The 18423-nt window shown below is 54.6% G+C and overlaps 1 protein-coding gene across 1 annotated transcript in view; it reads left to right on the forward strand.

The window, feature by feature from the left end:
- The window catches only part of DLEC1 (deleted in lung and esophageal cancer 1), a 71060-nt gene extending 52863 nt beyond the window's left edge, over window positions 1-18197 (forward strand). Inside the window, exons 20-37 of the mRNA XM_012647309.1 lie at window positions 4062-4215; window positions 4875-4985; window positions 5971-6101; window positions 6571-6753; window positions 8021-8091; window positions 8579-8730; window positions 10421-10539; window positions 11026-11096; window positions 12548-12753; window positions 12860-12976; window positions 13072-13197; window positions 13305-13399; window positions 13612-13696; window positions 13883-14101; window positions 16240-16401; window positions 17393-17546; window positions 17856-17979; window positions 18074-18197. Coding sequence (XP_012502763.1) covers window positions 4062-4215; window positions 4875-4985; window positions 5971-6101; window positions 6571-6753; window positions 8021-8091; window positions 8579-8730; window positions 10421-10539; window positions 11026-11096; window positions 12548-12753; window positions 12860-12976; window positions 13072-13197; window positions 13305-13399; window positions 13612-13696; window positions 13883-14101; window positions 16240-16401; window positions 17393-17546; window positions 17856-17979; window positions 18074-18197 — 2404 coding nt within the window. The remainder of the gene's footprint in view (window positions 1-4061; window positions 4216-4874; window positions 4986-5970; window positions 6102-6570; window positions 6754-8020; window positions 8092-8578; window positions 8731-10420; window positions 10540-11025; window positions 11097-12547; window positions 12754-12859; window positions 12977-13071; window positions 13198-13304; window positions 13400-13611; window positions 13697-13882; window positions 14102-16239; window positions 16402-17392; window positions 17547-17855; window positions 17980-18073) is intronic.
- Window positions 18198-18423: the final 226 nt, after the last annotated feature.

An 18423-nucleotide genomic window follows, 5' to 3' on the forward strand; every position in this document is an offset into this window, starting at 1 on the left:
GCCACTGATTTGGCGTCTCCTTTGGCCAAGTTATAGAGCAGAGTTTTGGGGACTGGGGCTGGTAGTCCTGCCTCCCCAATTTGTCTCAGCCTGTCTTCAGGGATACTTCTTCCTTCAGGCAGATGCTACCCATGGGTTAAGGCAAGGACAGGTCTCCTGCCAGGGAACCCAAGAAGGTGGGGAAGCTGGTTGACAACTTCAATTTCACTTTGAACTGTGTCATTCTTGTACTTGCCCTCTGATTTGTTGCTGGTTTAGATCTCAGCACTGTATAATTGTTTTTGATTTTATTGGGAAGGGGGAGTGAAGCCAGCTTGCTTCTACCATTGTGGAACTAGAAGTCTCTTGTGATTTCTTTTTTTTTTTTTCTTTTCTTTCTTTCTTTCTTTTTTTTTTTTTTTTTGCAACAGGGTCTCACGCTGTCACCTGGGCTAGAGTAGTGGCGTCATCGTAGCTCACTGCAACCTCAAACTCCTGGGCTCAAGCGATCCTCCTGCCTCAGCCTCCCAAGTAGATGGGACTAAAGGCACATGCCACAACACATGGCTAATTTTTTCTATTTTTTGTAGAGATGGGATCTCGCTCTTGCTCAGGTTGGTCTCGAACTTCTGGCCTCAAGTAATCCTCCTAGCCTGGCCTTCCAAAGTGCTGGGATTAGAGGCGTGAGCCACTGCGTCCAGCTCTTGTAATTTCTTATTTGACTCATTGTTTATTTATGAATGTGTTGTTTAGTTTGCACATGTTTTTGTTTCCCAAATGTCTTTCTGTTGTTCATTTCCAATTTGATCCTATTGTTGTTGGAGAACATATTTTGTATCATTACAGTCCTTTTAAACTTATTGAGCCTTGTTTTTGGGCTATCTTATGGCCTATTCTGGAGAATGTTCCCTATACACATAAGAAAAGTATATATTCTGCTGTTTTTCAGTAGAGTGCATATATATGTATCTGTTAGGTATGGTTGGCTTATAGTGTTGCTTATATCTCCTATTTCAGTGTTCATCTCTAGTTGTTCTGTCCATTATTAAAAGTTGGGATATTCCATTACTGGGCATATACCCAAAAGACTAAATGATACTGTATAAGAAAGACACCTGCACCCGAATATTTATAGCAGCACAGTTCACAATTGCAAAGATGTGGAAACAACCCAAGTGTCCATCAATACATCAGTGGATTAATAAAATGTGGTATATGTATACCATGGAGTACTATTCAGCTTTAAGAAACAATGGTGATATAGCACCTCTTGTATACTCCTGGATAGAGCTAGAACGCATTCTAACAAGTGAGGTATCCCCAAGAATGGAAAGACAAGCACCACATGTACTCACCATCAAATTGGTATTAACTGATCAACACATAAATGCACATATAAGAATAACATCTATTGGATGTTGGGGAGGGGGTAGGAGGGAGGAGGGGACGGGTATTTGCATACACAAAGAGTGCAATGCGCACCACCCGAAGGATGGACGTATTTGAAACTCGGAATTAGGGGGGGAGGGGGGGACAAGGGCAACATACATAACCTGAACATCTGTACCCCCATAATATGCTGAAATTAAAAAAAAAAAAGTGGGGATATTGAAATCTCCAACCATTATTGTTAAGTTGTCAATTTCTTCCCTTCAGTTCTGTCAGTTTTTGCTTCATGTATTTTTGGGCTCTGCTGTTAGATACATATGTGTTTATAATTGTAATGTCTTTCTAATTAACCATTTTATAATTATAAAATATTCTTCCTTGTCTCTAGTAACAATTTTTTTGTTTTAAAGTCTTATCTCACATTAATATAGCTGCCATAGCTCTCTTTTGGATACTGTTTGCATAGTATATATTTTCCCATCCTTTTTCTTTTAAACTATTTGTGTCTTTGAATCCAACGTATCTCTTGTTGACAGCATATATTTGAATCATTCTTTAAAAATCCATCTTGCCAATCTCTACCTTTTGATTGGATTGTTTAATCCATTTATATTTCATATAATTACTGAGAAAGTGAATTTACATCTCCCATTGTGCTATTTGTTTTCTGTATGTCTTTTGTCTTTTTGTTTCTGCATTCCTCCATTATTGCCGCCTTCTGTGTTTGAATAGATATTTTCTATTATACCATTTTAATATCCATGTTTCTTTTACCTTGGTTCTGTTCTGTTCTTTTTTTTTTTTTGAGACAGAAAACTGCACTGTATTCTACCTGTCACTCCAGGTAGAGTGCAGTGACATCATCACGGCTCACTACAACTTCAAACTCCTGGGCTCAAGTGATCCTCCTGCCTCAGCCTCCTGAGTAGCTGGGACTACAGATGCCCAGCTAATTTTTTCTATTTTTAGTAGAGACACAGGTCTCACTCTTGCTTAGGCTGATCTCAAACTCCTGAGCTCAAGCAATCCTCCCGACTTGGCCTCCCAGGGTGCTGGGATTACAGGTGTGAGCCACCACACCCAGTCTTTCGTTATTTTCTTAATGGTTGCCCAGGGCATTATAGGTAGTATCATAATTTTAAAGGCCGGGTGCAGTGGCTCATGCCTTTCATCCTAGCACTTTGGGAGGCTGAAGTGGGAGGATTGCTTCAGGCCAGGAGTTTAAGACCATCCTGGGCAACATAGCAAGACCCTATCTCTATAAAAAATTCTAAAATTAGTTTGGCATGGTGGTAGGTGCCTGAAGTCCTAGGTACTCAGGAGGCTGAGGCAGGAGGATTGCTTGAGCGTAGAAGTTTAAGACTGCAGTGAGCTATGATTGTGCCACTGCACTCTAGCCTGGGCAACAGAGCAAGACCCAGTCCCTAAAAAAAGAAAAAAACCTAGTTTGTATTAACAACAACTTAATTTCAGTAGTATGTGATGTTGCTGTAATATAGCTCTTTTCCTTCCCTTCCTTTGTACTATTATTGTCATACAAATTGCATCTTTCTATATTATAGACCCATTAACACAGTTTTATAGTTATTGGTTAGTGCAGTTGTCTTTCAAATCAGATAGAGTTACAAACAAAAATACATTTATTCTGTCTTTTATATTTACCTATGAATTTACCTTGATATGGTTGTCTCAGTCAAGGTTCCACCTGAGAAACAGAGCAAGAATATATTTACTAAGAAATTTATTGCAAGGAATTGGCTTACATGACTATAGGGGCTGGCTAGGCAAACCCAAAATCCACAGGGCAGGCCTTTAGGAAAGGCATGCTTGAACCCTTGGGCAGGAGCTGAAGCTTCTAGGTACACACGGAATTTCTTTGTCTGAGTAACTTCATTTCTGCCTTTAAAGTCTTTCAACTGATTTGAATAAGACCCATCGAGATTATCTGGGTTAATCTTCTTTACCTCAACTCAACTGATTATGAACATTAATCATACCTACAAAATCGCTTCAGCCATCCAGACAGGCAAAGAGCTTGCCCATCAAGCTCCTGCCCTCACAACAAGAAAAGCTGAACAAATGGAAAAACAATGACTTTTCTTAGATCCATCAGAGAATTGAGGTCACAGGAAAAATAACCTCCCCCAAAACTAGAGAGACAGGCAAATACAGAGGATAAAGATCAGTTTACCTGAAGCAGAAGCTACTGGAGCCAGCAACAGTAGGAACCTTTAAACCGTAGCTTCAGCAGATTCCTGGAGGCTGAGTGTTGACTCGCTTCAGAGTTAGAAAGTCTTGGGTGTTCAGTAGGTTCTTGTGGTGAAGACTGGAAAAGATTCTCTCGTTTGGCCAGGGTGGGACAGGGAGGAAAGTAACCATTCTGAAATAAACCCAGAGTGTTCACAACAATTTCTCTTATACCTAAGTATTTCAATTTTTGGAGTAATTATAAATGGTATTTTTAATTTCTGTTTCCACACGTTCATTGTTAGTGTATAAAAATGTGATTGATTTTTGCATGTCGATCTTATACCCTTTGCTGAACTCTGCTGAACCCACTCATTGGTTCCAGGAGTTTTTAAACATACAGATTCCTTGGGATTTTCTGCATAGACCATCCTGTCATCTGTAAATATGGAAAATTTTATTTCTTCTTTTCTGAGCAGCATGCCTTTTATTTCCTTGTGTTCCAGCTACCTTCCTGTGTATGCTGAGGTACAGAAGCCCCACGTGTACCTGCAGAGCAGCCAGGTGGAAGTCAGCAACCTCTACCTGGGTGTACCCACAAAGGCAACCGTCACACTCATCAATGGCACACTCCTGCCCACCCGCTTCCACTGGGGCAAGGTGAGTGAGCCCGCGCCATCGTGCAGCGGCGGGTCTGCAGCCCTCAGCAGCAGAGGCCCATGTGGAGGGGGGCGTTTTCCCCCCAATACCCCCCATAACAGATACTCAGCTTCCCTCCCATGGCCTGTCCCTCACTCCACAGTGCCCAGAAAGGCTCCTCAAAGGGGTAGCACATCTGGTCCAGCTTTTTCTTGCCCCACATTTAGGGAATTCCAGTTCCCTGCCAGAGTAGGAGTTTCTGGTGAACACAGCTAGATTCTCAGGGCCAGCATAGGCATGACTGGCCCACGCTGCTGTTGGGAGCCCGGCTGTGGCACTGCCCCTGTGGCTGACTGTGGAGCTTGCTGTGAGTGCCATGGGAGTCAAGGCCACGTCCATGTGCATCAGAGGCAGCTGCCCTCTGCTCCCCGTCACTCCCTGGGCCTCCCAGAGCAGCTTCTTTAGTCCAGGCATCCTCCTGACAGATGGTGAAATGCATCAGGGTCAGGAAGGAGAGAAGGGACCTGTGGTTTATCCCCAGAACTGAGCACCCAGCCCTGTCGTTCCTGCTGCCTGCCAGCCTCCAGTGTTGCATGCAGCTGTGCTGAGCACTCTATCTGGACGCTGGTCCATTCTGGGAGACCTGTAAGTGACAACAGGCCCACCCATGTGTCTGCCAGCTCCTGGGGCACCAAGCAAACTTCTGCACAGTGACAGTGTCTCCCAGACATGGCCTGCTGGGCCCCAGTGAGGAGTGCCAGATCGAGTTGGAGTTGACTACTCATACCCAGGTGAGTCAGGCAATGTGGGGCCTGAGTGAGCAGGAGGGCACCCTGCCGACTGTTTGCTCCTGTGTCTCCAGGTAGGTCCTGCTCAGGCCCCACTCCTGGTCCTCATGGGTGGGAAAGAGATTTCTTGCATTTGGGTCTGTGGTCCCCATTCCTGCTGGGCCTGCTCCCTAGGGACACAAGGATAGGGAGCCTAGTGTGGGCCTGGATGTGCCCTGAGACCCATTGGCTATGCTTGGCATTTGGAACCAGCTTTTGCCCTTCCCAGGGAAAAAATTCTGTGGCCTCAGGTGGGCTCAGCTTTCCAGTTTGCCCAGAGATCTAGAGCAGAGCTGCTGCTCACAGCAGGCACCGTGCTGGGTGCTACTGAAGGAGGCTAACTGGTGGCCAGGTTCCTCCCAGGAGAGGCACCGCTTCTCCCTGGAGTGGCCCAGAGGAAGGCCATCGGAGAGGAATATGCTCAGTACTTGGGCCATTGATGACTATCTCTTTGTGGTTCTTATGGGAATAGAAACTTCTTCCTTGTAAACACTTGCAGACTCCAGTCTCAGTTCCTCACTGACAAACATGGGGACAGTGGGCCTGAGCTCTAGGATGCCAGGCAGACAGGCCCAGGCCTGGCACAGAGCAGAGCTTGCTCAGGAAGGGTTTGATTTCTAGGCTAGCAGCTCCATCAGAGTAAATGTGCATCCTCTCCAGAGGTCCACTTTGTGGGGTCTGCCTTCCCGAGGGCACACCAAGATGAGGCCAGAGTCGGACAATCTTGAGCCCTGAGGAAGGGGCCAGGCCCCCTGCAGGAAGGGTGTGGTCCACCAGGCTGTGCTCACAGGAGGTACTGGAGAGCCCTTCTGCAGAGGTGAACCTGAACAGATGTCAAGGCCTTTGTGTCGAGCCGTCCACAGCAACCTCCTCTTCTGTGGAAGACCATCTGGGCTCATCTTCAGAGGTTCTATCTCTGGGTCTCAACCCTGGATGGGCTTTCTTGTAGGAAGAACTGACCGATCTGGCCCTCCCCTGTCACGTGTCAGGCATGAAGAAGCCACTGGTCCTAGGCATTTCTGGGAAGCCCAAGGGACTGCAAGTGGCCATCGCCATCTCTATGGAGGGCTCTGACAGCAGGTGAGCCCAGGGCTGGGGCAACCACTCAAAGGACCGGCATCGCACTGCGGTCCAGTTCCTGCAGCCAGGAAAAGGGCACAGTGTTATTGCGGCCCCTCGCCACTTCTGTGGGGACGGCTCCCTTTACCCCACACCTGCCCTCTGTGTGCTCTCTCCCCACACTTGGAGGCATGGCGTCCAGGGAGGTAGGAAATGGCAGGGGACAGGTGTGGGCACCTTGGGCTATCCCACAGGAGGCCCGGCAAATGGGAGACACTCAACTGGCCAGAGGCAGTTTGTGCAGAGTTAGAGGCCTCTCTCGGGGTCATGGGTGGGCAGGAAAGGTGGGTCTGTGGGCTGGCAGCTTGAGGAGGGAGTCCAAGGATGAAGCCTCACAGCTGGGCAGCTCCTGTACCCCCCACCCACCCAAGGTGGCTCCCTGGGCAGGGCCAAGGGTGGCATGTAACATAGTGCCCCATGGTGTCTTCAGCACACAGCAGTGGCCAGGTTACCCAAACAAGCTCTGCCTGGACTTCGGCTCGACAGTGCCACTGAGGACCCGTGTGAATTGCCAGCTCATTCTCACCAACTGCTCCCCAATACAGACCCCCTTCACCCTCAAGTTTGAGTACTTTGGCAGCCCCCCAAACAGCCTGAGCAAAAAGACCAGCCTGTAAGTCTTGTTTCTTTCAGAGGCAGTTCCCAGGGCAGATGTTGCCTTTAGGTGGCCAGAGGCTGGTCGGTGTGAGAGGTAGAAGTTTGTGTTTTCACAGGTAGACTTGGGGAAGTGCAGAGAGCAGATGGCTCTTGCTGTCCACCGCTCAGACCCTGGGAGGGCTGTGGGAAAGGCTGGGATTGTGGCCCCTTCTCCTCGGCCTGGCCTGCTGGAGTGGAGGGCTTCCAATAGACCAGACAGGATGTTCTTGTGGGCGAGGGAGAAGTTACTGCAGACAGAGGGAACTTTGGGCAAAGGTGTGGGAGCAGGAAGTTTTCAGGGAACATTGAATAGCATGCCTGGGCTGACATGGAGAGGTGAGGTGGGAAGAGATGCCTCATAGATAAGACAGACATCAGCAGAGCGACTGTGGTTGAGGGCAGAGGCCAGACCTGGAGTACTGCTTACTCATAAACACACACACACATACATGTACATACACACATACATGCATGCATACATACACAAATACACATATACATATGCATATACATACACATATGCAGCACACATATCCACGTACACATACACACACATATGCATATACATACACATATGCAACACACATGTCCATATACACATACAAATATGCATATCTGCATACATGCACACACACAGTGGTGTGCCCAAACCAGCTAGTATTGACTCAGGAGAGCTGATTATTAAATATTCAGGCATTTTGCAAGGATGTAACTTGAAATCAGCCATGGTGAAAGTATTTACACCACCGAAGTTGGCAAACACTATTAATTTAGGACTTTTTTCTCTGCAGTTTTTAAGCCATTAACTTTCTGCTCCCCAAAGTTAGTGTACACCTGATGCTAGACAGATGTCAGCAGGAAACACTGGGAACAGGGGCCTGTTGCAGCAGTCTGGGCTAGAGGTGGGGAGTCTGGGCTGGGTTTGCATCCAGGGGTAACCAGGGCACAGAGCCAGGGGGAGGGATCCCTGCCCTGGAGCCCTCCTGGGTTTCTTGGGAGGCAATCCCTGCAGCTGGTGGGTGGCCGGCAGCTGGAATGCTCTGGGTGGTGGGGTACTGTGGGAGCAAGGACCAGAGAAGGTGGTGAAGAGAAGATCTGACCAGCTCTCCCGTGGGAGGAGCAGGCAGGGCCACCTTCCTCTGCTGGGTACCTGGTGGGATGCTGATCACCACAGGACATGGCCTGGCAGGTCTTGGGACAGGCTTGACTACCTTAATACTATTTCTGCATCTCCATTTGTAAAGCCCTGACATGCCTCCTGCCCTGCTAAAGACCGCACGGATCCGAGAGCACTTGGCCAAGCGAGAGCAGCTGGGTAAGAGCCGCCAGGGTGGGGCTGCTGGGCCTGGGCGATGGCCAGAGCAGGGCGTGGCATGGCCTTGTGAGGATGTGGGCCAGCAGCTTCCAGGGGAGGGGACCAGGACCACAGACCCCTTTCACGTCTTTCCCTGCAAGGGCCCCAAGATGGCCAAGGGCCTCCTCCTGACAGTGCCTTTCTCTTGAATGAGGCCATTTCCCTGCTATGGCATAGGCCCATACACAGGGCCTGGGTTTGATTTGGGATGGAAGGTGGCTCATGAGGGAGGGCTCCCACTGCGGCCTGGTCCCCAGGAGGTAAGAGAGGCTGGCCAAGCAGGGCCCTGAGCAGCTGGCCCCTGGGTTATGGGCTACCAAGCGGAGGGCATGTTTAGCCTGACCAAGGAGAGGGGGGCTTATCCGGGGCAGTGCTTCGCTAACACCTGAGAGTCTGGGCCTCACTCCCAAACCCAGGGCCCTGAATGCCCATTCCCGATTCCCCCCAGATTTTATGGAAAGCATGTTGTCTCACGGGAAAGGAGCTGCCTTCTTTCCCCATGTTTCCGAGGGCATGCTGGGGGCCTACCAGCGGCTGAGTATTGACATCACAGGCTGTGCAAACATGTGGGGCGAGTACTGGGACAACCTCGTCTGCACGGTAAGGGCACACAGCAGGGCAGTGGCCAACGTAGCCCTCCCCTTCAGGCTCCCTCTCCTCCAACACCTGGCCCTCAGCCTCTCAAACCTCACTAAATTGAAAGGCGATGCCCACCAAGCTCCGGATGGGTGTTCGCGTGTGATGCAACCTCTGCAACTGAGGCTGAGACAGTTCAGGCAGGTGAGGTCCTCACAAGCAGTAGAACCTTCCACACCTTTTCCCATGAGGTGCAGGGCTGGGTCCACACCGAGGAGGGCAGAGTCTGTAGGCTACCTGCCTGAGCCAGGACCCACAACCTAGAGGGACAGTAGCAGCCTCCCAGAGCCACGCCTTTGCCCAGCCCTCTGTGCATTCATTTATTCACCCAGGGGTCCATTCCTTTGCTCCTGCATTTAGCACAAATGGAGCACCTGCTGTGTACAGGTTCCTGTGTGGCCCACTGTGCTGTGGAGGACACAGGGAGGATTAAGCTAACAGACGACACCAGCAAGGAGCTCTTAGTTTAGTATGGAGGGATGAAACTACATACATTGTCCGTTTAGTTGTTGCATAGAAGATTTTCATGAACTACTTAATAAATTGAATGGGTTAGTTATAGTAGATATTTGCTCTAAACTGTATTATGTATGACAAATGGTTGATCACGTTAATATACAAAGAGTTCTAAATAACAGTAGGGGGAAACGAAAAGTATCCCACGTGGGCAGAGGGTTTGAATAGACAATTCAAAGACAGACAGATACAGATGGCCAGTAAACATATGAAAATCTGCCACCATCACTGGTATTTATAGAAATGCAAAGTAAAATAACCATGAAATACTGGTTTTTGTCAAATTAGCAAGGTTTAAAAGTTGTTGGTGCAGGTCCAGGGCAAGGGTGCTTCCAAGCACAGTGGGCACGAGTGCCGCCCTTCGGAGGCACTTTGGGAATGTGCTGGGTGCACATTTAAATTTTCCCCAAGGAAAGAAGCAGATAAATGGTTAGATGACTTCATGCCAGATTTCCCTTTTTTTCAGCACTGTTTATGACAGAAAAAAATGGAAAGGAAATAACCTCTGGATCCATGTCCATCAGTAGAGGATTAGATGAAAACGTTGGGTCACATCCCTGCCGTGGAATTCTGTACAGCCTGTTATATGATGCTATAAACTTTTTATTAGTAAAATTATCTTATATTGTTAAGAGAAAAGAGAATGTTATTAAAGAAAAGCATGTTGTCCAGTCTGCTCCCCATTTATATATGTGTTTTATGTATACAAGAGAAGTGTAGACAGTTGTACCCTAAAACATTAACAGTGAGTCATGCTGCAGGGATAGGATTATAGGTGGTTATCATTTTCTTAAATTAAAAAAAATAAGCATTTATTACTTTTTATTGGCAGAGAAAAATAATAAAGTTCTTTCCATTTAAAAGATGCAGAAATTTGATCAATGGGGCCACGAGAGGCCAGAGATCCATAGGCCGCACGCAGGGCTGGGAGGACGAGCAGGATGGCAGGAGGGGAAGGGAAGCTGGTGCTGGGAGGCCAGGCAGCCCCGGGCTGGGGGGTCGAGTGGGCATCGGATGGTGCAGACTGAGGCTGGGGCCAAGCTGTGGGGACCCTGGGCTGCCTAGACAAGTGGAGGCCTTTGCTGGAGGAGAGGTGGTGGCAGCCTGTGGTAGGAGTGACCAAGGTGTGTGTTTGCAGGTGGGAGACCTGCCGCCGGCAGTCATCCCGGTGCATATGGCTGTGGTGGGCTGCCCCATCAGCTCCCTGAGGACCACCTACTACACCGCTGACCAGTTCCAGAAGGAGCCTGTCATCAGGTGCCCCACCCTCGCCTTCTCCTCTGCTCCCTGATGTCCCCCCACCCCGCCCGAGACCCTTTGGCCTCCAGGCAGAGCTGCCCATACCAGCTTGGTGCTCTCCAGCTGGCCCAGGGCCATTTGGTGCCACCTACAAGAAGTCTCCAAGGCAAAGCTGCCTGGAGAAAAGGGCCTCGGGAAACATGGCTGCCATGTGTACACCTCTGAGGGCTTTGCGGGGCAGAAGACCCGGCCCCCTCACGCAATTGAGCTGGAAGCAGCATGGTCGGCTCAGGGTGGGCAGGGATGGGTTGCCAGGGCAGTGAGCAGCCCCGGAGCACAGTTCACCAGGTACTACATGGGGAAGGCTCGCAGCCCTGGGTCTCAGACCACTGTGGTGCCTCCTCCCTGCCTGAGCCCCAGCCCCCGCCGTCCTCTGTGAAATAGCCCTGCCTATAAGGTGGACGCTGGCCGTGGCTGCACTGAATCTGGTCTCCCTGCCTCCAGGTTTGGCACTCAGGTCTCTGGAGGAGACACAGTTACCCGAACCCTTCGCCTGAATAACTCCAGCCCCTGTGGTGAGATGCTCACGAGCTAAATTGGGGCTCTTGCCATAGGCTGTGCCTGGTGCTGAGCCAGGCTGGGAGGGAAGACGGGGCTGGGGAAGCTGATGGCCCATGAACAGATCCAGGAGTCCAGGCGGCCTGTGGTTACCCAAGGAGGCCAGGAGAGCCAAAGCAGGGCACTGCCCAGGCCAACCTGGGGTTGTCAGAGAGAGCCACTTCCATCCCAGGGGATGGGACTTGCCCCGGCCCAACCTTGGGTCTCCCAGTGTTGATGGGACCACAGATGGCCTGCTCTCACCAGGGTCACTGCACATAGGGACAGGCATTTCTAAGGAACCCCTTTTCTCATTCCTTCAGCCAGCAGGACTTGAGCTACATGTCAGCTGCTGTGCCAGGAGCTGGGGATACAGGACAGCAGGGTCTCTGCCACAGGGCTTACATCCTGATGGGTGGGACAGACGTGACTGTGGGCCACAGTGTGTTGAGTACGACTGAAGGGGCAGCCAGAGTGCTAGGAATGTATCGGGGGTCCAGGGTTCCCTGTAAGACATGTCAGCTGAGGAGGGGTGAGCCGCTGTGGCCTGGGGGAGCGTATGGGGTGGAGAGTGCCGGGCATGGGGAAGAGCTAGGAGAGAGGCAAGCTCTGTCACTGGAGAGAGGGGATGCTGGCCATGCTGGCCCCTGCAGAGGGGCAGGAGCAGGACTGAGGGCAGGAGGGGTGGGGAAGATGGGATAGACCAGGCAGATGTGGAGGCTTGGGACAGGACTTCAGGGACTTCCCGATTTGGGAGCTTCTGGGAGATAAGTGGGGCCATCAGCCGGGTACTGGGGAGGAGGATGGAGGAGCTGGAGAACAGCAGGGGCAGCCTGGCACTGTGGGGGTACAGGTTGGGAGGGAGAGCAATGTGGGCCCAGTTCAGGTCGGGGACAGATTTAGGGGGTGGCATTCCATTCATCCGGGGAACTTTCTGCCGTGGTGCCCAGAGGGACAGTGCAGTTCGGTTCCTGCAGGGTCAGGCTCTGCCCGGTGGGGGCAGTGAGGGCAAAGGGAGCTCTGAGGGTGCTGGCAGTCCCCGGAGACTAGCCTGGCCGGGGAAGGAAGTGAAGGCAGACAGGCTGCTGTGTGGAGGGGAGAAGGAGGGCAGCAGCCTGTCAGCAAGCAGGCCAGAGGGAGAGGAGGCTGTGGGGAGAGTGGGGTGCCTGGATTTGGGCATCTGGACATGGAGATCTGGTCTTGTGACCATGAGGGCTTCGGGCAGTAGAGCTGATGGCATAAGCCTGTAAAGACTATTTTTTAAAAATGAGAATTGCCTAGAAGTGGCATTAGAGAGGCAGCGAGGCCCCCTCCACCCTGGGTATGGGGGAGCAGGTAGCCTCTGTCTGAGGGGCGCAGGGAGGGAGGCCCAGGGGAGACAGCCTGCTCCTCCCTTATTCCCCGCCCTGCCCCCCCATGCCTGCCCCAGACATCCGCCTGGACTGGGAGACATATGTTCCAGAAGACAAGGAAGACCGGCTGGTGGAGCTGCTGGTGTTTTACGGGCCACCCTTTCCGTTGCGGGACCAAGCCGGGCATGAGCTCGTGTGCCCGGACACCCCTGAGGGCAGCTTATCCCTCTGGTCCCCAAGCCCCTCCAATGCGTCAGCATCCAGCCCTGAAGCTGCCTCATCGGTGAGCAGGGGTGGCGGGGCAGAGGGCTGCCGTTTTTGGCTGCTGAGGTGTGGCCAGTGGGCCAGGTGAGCCCGCGTGAGCCTCAGTGACTCCTCCTTGGCAATAGGTCGACGACAGCTCCAGTGCCAGCAGCAGGGCGGCAGAGAATTTCATCTCAGTCATCCTGCAGGAGCACGAGGGCGTGCCCTCCGACCACCTGTACTGCGTCAGCCCCAAGCAGGTGGTGAGTCAGGGTGGGGGCTGGGAGCTGTCTCGTGGAGTCTGTGCTGGCCAGCCAGTAGGCACGGGGCAGTGCTGAGGCTGCGGTGTCCATGCCAGGTGGTCCCTGCTGGGGGCAGCAGCACCATCCATGTCTCCTTAACGCCCATGGTGCTCAGTCCCGATATCCTGCACAAGGTGGAGTGTACTGGTTACGCCCTGGGTTTCATGAGCTTAGACGACAAGGTGAGCCTCCTGGCCTGGGGTGGGGACCATAGCCACCACCTCCTTCCTGGGTAGCACATGGCCTGCTCAGCCTAGAGACCACCAGTGACCAGGCTTGGGCTTGGCAGATGGAAAGAGAGATTCCAGGGAAGAGGCGTCGCCTGCAGGACTTTGCTGTGAGACCCCTGAGACTGGACCTGCATGGCTACGTGAGGCTGGCACAGTGAGTTGGCTGGGCTGCCCCATCGCCTCCCATCCCCCTGTGGGGAACATCCTCACCGGGCATGGGTGGGGCCAGACAGAGTCCTCAGGAATGGGAGGGAGGAGAGAGAAGGGGGGCCCAGGGAAAGGCTAGCCTCAGGCCAGATGAGCAGAGGGGGGCAGCCAGGAGGCCCAGATGCCGGGCCTGCCCCAGCAGTGCCCACTGCCCCGCAGGTTAAGTGTGGAGCTGGACTATGACAGCGGCATGGAATTCCGGTGCCAGGCCAGTGACCTCATCCCCGAGCAGCCCTGCTCTGGGGTGAGTGCTACCACCCTCCAGCGCTGCCAATTTACCTGGATCTCACATGTCCCACCGAGCCCTTCTGGGGCACAGGCCTTGCAGTCTGAGTTCCCTCCCTCAGCCTCCCACCCCTCCCCAGGGCCGTGGGCTGGAGGACAGGGGAGAGATGCATCCCTAGCCTCCCCCACCTCTGCGGCTGCCCAGGTGCTGAGTGAGCTGGTGACCACCCGCCACGTGAAGCTGACCAATACCACAGAAATCCCACACTACTTCCGGCTCCTGGTCTCCAGGCCCTTCTTCGTGTCTCAAGATGGGGCTAGCCGGAGCCGAAGAGCTCCTGGCCCTGGCCGGAAGCAGGCGTGTGAGGAGGAGACAGCCTCTTCGGGCGAGCCGCTGGTGCTCCGCCCTCAGGAGAACATGCTGGTCAGTGGGGGCGGGGGGCGGGGGAGGGGGTCTGCAGTCCCCGCCTTGATGGCACACACTCACGTGTGTACAGACAGCACAGCTGCACCTGCACATCCTCACATCTGCACTCAGGCACGAACTGCACATCTGACCCTGCTGCGCCCTGCGCAAAAAGTCCCAGGTGCACGCCCATCGACATCCCACTTTCAGTACCTCTGCACAGATGACCTACACAGGCAAGGATGTCCCCGACACAGTGTCCACACACACACCTGCTGCAGAAACTCACCCAGACATCTTCCGATCCCCTGCTGACGTCCTGGCGGAGGCCGATGCAGTCCTGTGAGCACCTCCACTTCCCACACACCCTCCCTTCTCACGCACCTTTGCCCAGGGTTTGTGCCCTGGCGAAGGTGAGCCCATGGCTGGACTGCCATACCTGAAGGGCACTCCAAGGCCCCAAAGTGATCTTGCCTCTTCTGACAGAGCATCAGTGAGAACAGGATCCTAGATTCTGAATTTGGTGTTGGCGGGGTGCCAGGGCCCCGGCGGGAACCACTGACTTCTGCTTCCTTTGGTCACCGAGGCACCTAGAATGAAGATGGGTCACAGGCCTTTGGGGGGCTGGGTGTGTGCACCCCCGCATCTGCACAGGGGCCCCCCGGTGTGCACAGGAGGCCAAGGGTGGACAGCCAGGTGGGGTGCCCCACCCTCTCTCCTGCTTCTCCTCCTGCTTTGGAGGCCCTCTTCCTCCCCTTCTTCTGCTCATGCTCCCTAGAGCCGCAGCCGGCCCTCGCCCCACTCTGCACGCTCTTGGGTCACCTCATCCACTTCCGGGGCTTTAGGGAACAGCCATATTCTGTCACATGTACACGTCACTCTGTGTGAGGGCCTGCCATGTGCTAGATGCTGGGCTAGGCGATGGGCCCCCCCACCCCTCTTCATGCAGCGAAGGGAGACAGACGCAGACACGCAGAGGACAGAATCAAGGGCACCCTGCCCCACCCCGCTCTTGCTCCCTTCTTCAAAGGGCTAAACAGAGAGAAGGCCAGAGCCCAGCCAGAGGTCCCATTCCACCACAGCTCCTGTGGGGCTTTGCCCTTAGCCACCAGGTATTTAAGAATCCTTGGGCAGCTCTGGGGAAGCCAAAAGTTTTCCCCAGAAAAGGACATCAGGTAACAGCACTGCATCTCACCCTTGTCATGCTAACAGTGCTCAGGCATCTGGCTCCTGACCAGAATTCTCTCAAGTTCTAGAAGCAAACTCAACCTGTCCAAACTGAATTCCCCATCCACTTCCTGCCGTGTCCTGCTCACACCTGTGCCTCCGCTTTGCAGTGGCCTTTCCCTCAGCAAATACCACTACCCCTCCCCACCTTGCCCGAGCCCCGCTCTGGCACTCATCCTGGACTCCTCTCTCTCCGACCAGCCACTGAGCCCTGCGGACGCCCCTCCTGACCCTCTCTGTACACTTCTCCCTGCTCCCCATCCTGCACCCATATCTTGGTCTAGGGCAGTGGTTTCCAGCTTGGCAATGCATCAATGCCCTAAAGATACAAGCTCCCAGGCCCAGCTCCGGAGATGTGAAGGTCTGGGCTGAGATCCCAAAATTTGTATTTTTAACAAGTGTCTCAGTTGATTCTGATGAGGTTGTACTAACAACCTGTGTCTGGGAGGCAGGAGACCAAGCTCCATCTGTCCAGCCTGAGCTACGGTCTCAGCCTCCGGACCGGTGTCCTCACGCCCATGTGTGCTCCTGCAGCCCACCTCCCACAGAGCCAGCGACCCCCGTGGGAGGCAAAGCTGACTCGCACATTTCCCTGCTTAAAACGGTCCTCAGGATAAAGACCAAGTCCCTCCTCAGCCTAAGGGCCCAGCCACAGCCCGGACATGCGAGGTGGTAACGGGTGGCTCACTCGCTGTCCCTTCCCCTCTGGCCTCTGACCCTGAGGCAGGCGCAACCTGGCCCAGCACAAGCAGGGTGCTGGGCACAGTGGGTGCTGGGCGGCGTCTGCAGAACGAAAGCACCAGGCGGGGGTGCTGCTGGGCTGCTGGCTGGGCCAGGCTGGGCCTGCAGGGCTGGGCGGCAGCTCCAGGTGGGGAAGTGGCCACCTGCCCTCAGCGGCCTGGGATGACACCACGCCCGCGTCTGCCCAGGTGAACGTGTCCTTCTCGCTCTCCCTGGAGCTGCTGTCCTATCAGAAGCTCCCGGCCGACCAGATGCTGCCCGGGGTGGACATTCGGCAGAGCGCCAGTGGAGAGAAGGAGATGGAGTTTGCTCAGGATCTGCTCCTGGAGTACACCAACCAGACCACGCAGGCGAGTCCCAGCCTGCCCCACGTGGGCAGGGGTGGAGCCAGGCCAGGCTCCGTTCTGGGCAGAGGAGGACAGCTCCGGCAGGGCCCTGCCCTGGGCGCTCAGTCTGGCCTGGAAAGAGGCCCGCCCTGAGCACAGAGAGATGAGGGTCATCCATCTTCCCCTGTCTCAGGAGCCCAGAGCCAGGTGAGGGGATGGAGGGTGGGAAATCAGGGAAGGCTCCCTGCAGGAGGTGGCACGTGAAGCCTGTACACAGTTTAATCAAGGGAGAAGGGAAACAGCCAGGCTGAGGGAATGGCCTGATGGGTGGGGACAGTGAGCACCCGAGGCAGCTGTGAGGGCGACTCTCAGGCTCGTGTGGGGCTTTGAGCACCAGAGTGAGCACCACTGGCCAGAAGGTCCCTGGGAGTGGTGTGGAGGCTGAGCTGGGGCCGCAGGTGAGGGGTGTGAGGGAATGGCCCAGGGAGGACTCCAGAGAGGCCAGAAGCGGCAGGCTGGGCAGTAGAGCCAACTCTCCAGCCAGGCACCTAGGCAGCTGCCGGGGCAGAGGTGGGGGGCCCAGGCGATGGGGTGTGTACGGCAGGCAGCACCTGAGGGTGATGCGGGGACTGTCAGGAGCTAGAGCAGGACACAGGTGGGCCTGAGGCTGAGGGACAGCACCAAATGGTCCAGGGCCCAAGAGGGACTGAGGGCTGGACCAGAGGGCGCCCCCATGGGAGGAGGTTGGCCCGCCTGGACCGGAAGCAGGGACCAGAGATTGGTGGGTGTGAGGGTGGCAGGGGGAGCAGAGGGCGCTGTCCTGGCCTATTCCCTGCACAGAATCTGCCAGCAGCCCCTGGCCTTTGATGGTGGCACAGCGCCCTGCCACCCGCTGGGGTGCCTCCTGTGCTGTCCTCAGGAGCATCAGTACTTGGAGTTGGCAGGGTTCCCTGTGTCCCAGAGACCCCAGCCCAGAGCCCAGCTGGAGTGGGCTAGGTCACCTGGTCCCACGCAGGTGGTGCCCCTGCGGGCCATTGTGGCCGTACCTGAGCTGCAGCTCTCCGCCAGCTGGGTGGACTTTGGGACCTGCTTTGTGAACCAGGAGCGAGTCCGGGAAGTCTGCCTGATGAACTGGAGTGGCTGCAGGAGCTACTGGACTGTGCTGATGGGTACGTCCTGCCTTCCCACCTGCCCACTGCTCCCCTGTGGGGCTGTGCCAATAATACAAGACCCGCAGGATGGGGCCCGTGTGCCCTGTCCCTGCAGGCTGGCTCCCAGGGCTGGCACCACCTGCAATTCATGCAGAGATAGCCGGTCCCCCAATCCCAAGTGACCCCAAGGTTGCCCCGGCCTGTGGTGCTGGGAAGGACCAGAGGTGCACACCTGAGATGCGGGCAGGCCTCCCGGGGGATGAAGGCTTCCCAGGGCGGCAGGTGGAGCTGCCTGAGCTGGCGCATCCTCTCTTCCCCTCGTTGCAGGCCAGCAGGAGCCAGCCAAGGATGCTGTGGCCTTCAGGGTCTCCCCAAGCAATGGGCTGCTGGAGGCACGACCCACCAATGCTCCCCCAAACTCCATCACCCTGGAGGTTTACTTCACCGCCAGGTACAGCCCCTCTTTGCCTCCCCCGCACTGTCCACAGGGCAGGAGCCCCTGCCCAGGGTCCCCTCCTAACCTCAGCCCCGCCCGCTCCCCACAGGAGCAGTGAGCTATACGAGTCCGCGCTGGTGGTGGAAGGCGTGCTCGGCGAGAAGGCCTGCACCTTGCAGCTCCGGGGCCAAGGCTCTTACGACGAGAGATACATGTTGCCTCACCAGCTCTGAGGCTCTGCCCACCCCTCAGCCCCAGCCTTCCCCCGCCCCCCCCTCACTGTGGAATCAATGTGGCCCCGGGCTGAGGAGCTCAGCAGAGTTCTGCTGGGCAGAACACAGACTGGGACCTCCAAGGAGCTCCTGGAATGGAGGAGCCCCCTTCCATGACCTGGTCTCAGCCTGGGCCCTGCACACAATGTCCTCCGAGCTAATGTAAACGATAGGCGGAGACCTTAGC

Source organism: Propithecus coquereli, unplaced genomic scaffold, assembly GCF_000956105.1.
Source record: "Propithecus coquereli isolate 6110/MARCELLA unplaced genomic scaffold, Pcoq_1.0 Scaffold1, whole genome shotgun sequence".
Lineage (NCBI taxonomy): Eukaryota > Metazoa > Chordata > Mammalia > Primates > Indriidae > Propithecus > Propithecus coquereli.